This window comes from Rhododendron vialii, chromosome 11a (genome assembly GCF_030253575.1).
Source record: "Rhododendron vialii isolate Sample 1 chromosome 11a, ASM3025357v1".
NCBI lineage: Eukaryota > Viridiplantae > Streptophyta > Magnoliopsida > Ericales > Ericaceae > Rhododendron > Rhododendron vialii.
In genome coordinates, this window is record NC_080567.1 from 18,510,981 (window position 1) to 18,516,683 (window position 5,703).

Genomic DNA, 5,703 nt, shown 5'->3' on the forward strand with positions numbered 1-5,703 from the left:
GATAAATTTCAAGCTGTCAAAGCTGGAAGCTGTTGACGCGAAGCTTACCAGGTTCAACACTGAATGGATCCAGCTGAAGGAGGACATCAAGACCAACGAAGCAAACATTACTACTACCTCCACAGAAATCCAAGACCTCAAGGGCAAATTGGCACAAGCTGAAGGTCATCTAGACTGTCTTCGGAAGGAATCCAAAACTCTGGCCCAACACCATGATGATCTGAAGGCTGGATCCAAGAGCCAGAAGGTGAAATTGAACCTGTTGGTTGAAGAAATGCCAAGTCTCTGTGGACAGCGGGAAACACTTGATACTCAACTTGCTAGCCTTGACACTTATTGGGAGAGTCTCAAAAACAGTCTTGAAGGCCTTCTGTAGGTCTTGACCTCTAAGAACTAACTTCTTTCTTTTGATTTGGGCCTGTAATAACTTTAAATTTATTTTCTTTTTTGTGCCTGGCCTGGAACTTTCCTTTAAATGGCCGAAGGCACTAGTTTGGTTTGATGATAAGCGGCCTGAACTTGAGGCTTCATGAATTTTGCATAGTAGGTATTACGGTCTCCGTTCAAGCCTTGCCATGAAATTTCTCTATGGTTTGTTAGATTGAATTTCCCCAAAGTCTCTCATCTCCCACATAGTAGGATTTTGATGCTTTAGGTACTTCCCATTTGTTAAATGCTTAAATAGACCGCCATTTAGGTCCATAAGAAGATAGACATTACCTCTAAGGACTTTAGCAATCTGGTAAGGTCCTTCCCAGGTTCGAGTAGAGGTGTCAAATGGGCCGTGCCGTGTCGGCACGGCCCGTTTAACTCCGTGCTAACCGTGCTTCATGTCGTGCCGTGCCGGCCCATTTACAGTATTTTACTCAAATCGTGTCGTGCCGTGCCGTGCCGTTTGTCAATCGTGTCGTGCCGTGCCGGCCCATTTTCTTAAATCGTGTCGTGTCGTGCCGGCCCGTTTTCTTAAATCGTGTCGGGTCGTGCCGGCCCTTTTTCTTAAATCGTGTCGGGCCGTGCCGTTTTCAATCGTGTCGTGTCGTGTCGGCCCATTTTCTTAAATCATGTCGTGCCGTGCTATTTTCAATCTTGTGAAGATGTGCCGACCCGTTTACTTAATCGGGTCTGGTCGGGTCGGGTCGGACCATGCCGTTTTAAATAAATTCCTTCAATCAGTTCAATGATGGATACGGATTTTGTTTAGTCCTTGTCTTGGAATTTATTTGGAAAACAGGTCAAGATATTCTAGCCAAGATATTTGTTCTTTTTTATCTTATGGTTATTCTTTTCCATATTCTTGGATTTTATAATAACTTTTGTCATACGCATTTATTTACGGAAATTGGAAACTTTGTTAAACTTTGCTATGGGAGCTTGGTTGGTTATTACGCTCCGTTGATCCATGCTCGATTACAAAACGCCCGATGGGGCCGCATTGAGGAGCCCAGCTGGCCGGAAGTACGATGCTGTGATCCATTGTACCACCGGGATTCCGTGGTCTATTTTTTAGCCCAGTTTGAGTGGAAATGGTAAGGTAATAGATTTGACTCCTAGTGTTAGTACTTTTGCACTGAAGATATTCACCTACTCTAAGAAGCGGATTGTGCCACTGCTTTACTCTCCCAAAGGTGAGAATCTTGAGTATCTAGTTAAGTTGGTGAAGGAAGGGAAGCTTAAGACGGTTGTCGACTCGAAGTACCCTCTTAGCAAGGCTGAAGATGCCTGGGCCAAGAGCATTGACGGTCATGCTACGGGAAAGATCGTTGTCGAGCAGTAAAATATGTCGTTTGAAATAGGTTTAGCTAGTTTTGATGTACTGGAGAGAAAAGTAATAATGTGTATATGAACCATAATGCTTCATCTTGTGAGGAAGGTTGAATATTTTGTGATGGTGTTTGTACCCAAAAACGATTGTCCAATAAAAATGCGCCATGTTGCGGGTACTTAGTGAAAAAAATGGACAAAGCACACTGAGTTTACTCCACTGAGGATGTATTTGGGTGTCAAGACATGACTTCAAGGGCCTTCAAAGGGCAGTAGGGCACCACTAGAAGTTGTTACAATTGAAGCTCACACCTACTGAAACAACAAATTTCATAGCAGTCTAGCAGAAAACCAAAACAACCTTGAAAATAAATCAAAAGCTAAAAAAGAATTCATTTGAACCAACAAGGCCGAATGCCTCCGAATGCTTGAATTTCGGAATGCCTCAAACTAAACTCCACGACATGAGAAAATGGTGGAATGATCTCGGATAGTCTACTTGGAAGGCCAAAAGCACCCAGGTACAGCCCCCCATGGTTTCCTGGAGCTGCACCTCACGGACTGCACGTCTGCACACAAACAGCAGCAGACTAGTACCATCTTTGAGTAGCAAACAAACAGCAGCAACAAAACCGTTCAACTGATAGCGACAAAATTAACTACATTTTAATAGGCAACGCCACAAGGGTCAGGATTCCTTTTACACGGCCAAGAAAGCTTTGCAGCCCTTGCAGAACTTATATTCCTTTAGCTCCAGTTAATGATTCAGCCCGTTAAATAAGTGAAAACACGAAGCATTTGACAACGTCCTTGACCAAATAGAAATCATTTGAACAGTTGACTGAATCCTCTTTCCAACAGTCAGCTGCTTATACAACCCAATCTCTCCCGTATAAAGATGCTCATTTGGCAATTGGCACCATAACAACAGAATCTGTTAGACCAAGTACCCAAAATTTATTTCACATACCACGAGACAGAAAATCGCAAGTTAACCAAGCAGAAAATCAGATCTCCTAAAAAAGTAGGAAATTCAAAGAATCAAAAGTAATCATGTCATGTCATGTAGTCTCGTTTCAGTTAATGTGTCGACATGAAAAATTAAACAGTTATCCGTGTCCATATCGAGTTACACGAGTCAAATTTGTGTTCAACCCATTTAATTTTTGTGTTGGCGGGTCATGTCATATTCGTGTTCATGTCAAAAAGTGATCGACCCAAAACTTCGTGTTGTGTTAACGGGTCGTGTCCGGAATTCCCAACCCTAGTCATAGCTAAATTCAAAAGTGGACTCTATCACTTGGAATGGTAGGTTGAAGTAAAAGTCAATTAGACCTGATGCCATTCCAGTAGCGAAAGCTTCCCCTTTTTTATGAAATCAATCAATGAAACCAATTTATCTTGCGCTTGATTGTGAATTTTTCTAGTCCTAGAATTAAAAAGTTCCTATGGAGAGCCCAATTTCTCATAATAAACACACTTACGGGATAGCAAGAAGCGCTCCGAATGGTATAGTCCAAGAGTCATCAAGCCTTTCCCCATATGTACAAGACCTTGAGCGATTTGAACCTGCGTAAGTAGCCCATTTCAAAACAAGCAGATCCCTTTAAAAATCAGAGGAAAGTATAGAAGCCATTGTATGAAACAAACTACAAGAAAAAGCTTACACAGAAAAGGAGGCTAGCTTCTTTATAGTAGTAACTTGACAGGTTGCGAAGCATGCCAGCTATTCTAGCATTGTTGGTTCCGGCACCAATCAACCCCAAGGAGATGACAGCAGCCTGTAGAATCCAGAAATGTACAATATTTGAAATATAACAAGAATTAGTTAGTACTAACACTAATTCTCAATTAAACAACAGTTAGAATACCATTGCTACTTCAGTATCAGTGTCATGACTAAGTCTGCTTAATGTGTCCATAACATTGACCTGGATCACAACATCCAATCACAGATTTTCTTAGCAATATATCAACTGCACTCTAAACGCTACTTCAAGAGTGCTCAGCTTGCAAGATATCACTGGATAGATTACCTTAGGGTTCGATATACAGAGGAGACCAAGAGCCAAAGGAACTGCCCTTCTGATTTTCTGCTCTCCATACTGCAAAAGATGCTCTAACGAACGAATAGCCATTTCAATACCCAATTCTTCAGCCATTGCTACCATAGCAATCCCAAGTACAGCTGGTCCCTGGTGGCTTTCTCCCTTCTCAAGATGTTGGGTGCACTGACCCAGAAGGTGTTGGACCTGTGAGAAAATACAAAGTTAGCTATTTCATCTGCAGAACAGAGAACTCCAGGTGGAATTGAAGGGCTTAAGAGTAAGCACCTTGAGCACATTCCCTGTACCAGGAACCAACATATACCAAGCCCAATGATATGGCAGTAAATGCAATCACATCAAGAGATGCTTTGCTATCTCCAAGGATGGGAATCAATTTACTACAGATATGACAAATAATGTACATTAGTTAGCTTCTATTGGAACTAAACAAATTGCACAAAGTAGTGGAACATAAATCAAGAGGTAATTCATCTAGTAGAAACAATTACATGGCTATTAATCGTTTCCAGAGAATTGGATGCCCTTCCTGAATATGCCTCCTAACTGCTGTGGTAGGTGCATCGATGAAGCAACCAGAACACGAATTAACATAGAAATGGAGAGAAATTCAAGAAAATGACCCTAAATTCTTGTGTACTACCTCTAAACAAATTGTTTGGAATCCTAGGTTTTAGTATCATTTTATCTCCTAAAAGTGGTCAAATCGGTGTATTGTCAAATAAATCCTGCTTCTTTGTATAACAAACAACTTTGACTTAACCTAATAGTATCATACAAAGAAAAGTTATTAATTTCTCTATACATGAATGCACATACAAATGTTAATGTACGATACATAACATATCATACTTGCAGCTAATGTCCAGGTAGGTATCTGCAAGGCATTGACATTAAAACACCAGCAGGAAGGTAAGTATCTCACAGAGAGAGAGAGAGAGAGAGAAAGAGAGAGAGAGAGAGAGAGAGAGAGAGACACAAAACTCATCTCCCATACTTGCAGCTAATGTCCTCTTAGTCATAAAAGTCACTTAATGAACATTTGGCTTAAACTAATATCAAGTAAGTTTAGTTTATCTAATTCCAAAACAATTGTTGGAAATCAGAGTGTGGTAATTACTCCACAGAGAGGACAAGTGCATCAGATGGCAACTATAATTAAATCTTAATGGAAAGCCACTGCAAAATGCAGAGATACCAAAGTAATGGTATCAAAAGAAAAGGCAACATTCAGGAAGAAAACTCAATACGGAAGCTACATTTGATTTGATGAACTGGAATGTACCAAAGCTGCGGCACTTAACTAGCATGCTGCATGCATATATGCCTTAAAGAGATATGAAACAAGTATCAAAGAGAAAAAAGGTTCTAGAGCAGTCCCTAAGAAAAAAGGTTCCTATTAAACTAGCATGTCACCATTAATCCATTGTACACATGTTTGCGCACACAGAGAGAGAGAGAGAGAGAGAGAGAGAGAAAGAGAGAGCATACCTGATACCTCTCAGCTGTACTGTAAATATGCTTTTTGGCTCAGATTTTTAAGCATCATAGCCAGAGAACTCAGAATAGCATGCAAATCCTAAAAATTGCCCCAAAAACAGAAACCAAACCTACCAAACTAGTTGAAAACTGCCCAAAACCACACCTATTGCCACACTCACAGCAGCAGTAGCAACAACAGTAGTTTCACACATATATGCCAGTGCACACACTCATACACATTATTCTCAAACTCCAAATAACAGGTGAAAACTGGAGTAAACCTGCTACACACATGACAGCTTTTTTCACACACAGGGCAGCCTCAAATATAGGCCTTTTGGCCCAGATAACAGCATCAAAACTGCAGAAGAACAACATGCTAAACCAAACAGAG

General features: G+C 40.8%; 1 protein-coding gene and 1 pseudogene across 1 annotated transcript; one reads left to right on the forward strand and one right to left on the reverse strand.

Annotated features, from left to right (window-relative positions):
- The first annotated feature begins 1,399 nt into the window (after window positions 1-1,399).
- LOC131306701 (chloroplast envelope quinone oxidoreductase homolog) lies at window positions 1,400-1,815 on the forward strand (annotated as a pseudogene).
- Window positions 1,816-2,206: 391 nt separating this feature from the next.
- On the reverse strand, window positions 2,207-4,127 carry LOC131306954 (26S proteasome non-ATPase regulatory subunit 2 homolog A-like). The gene is made up of 8 exons (XM_058333386.1): window positions 4,095-4,127; window positions 3,798-4,013; window positions 3,633-3,692; window positions 3,429-3,542; window positions 3,246-3,330; window positions 3,062-3,126; window positions 2,597-2,695; window positions 2,207-2,401 (listed from the first exon to the last, which is right to left on the reverse strand). The coding sequence occupies exons 1-8, from the start codon at window positions 4,125-4,127 to the stop codon at window positions 2,207-2,209; spliced, it is 867 nt and encodes a 288-aa protein (XP_058189369.1).
- Window positions 4,128-5,703: the final 1,576 nt, after the last annotated feature.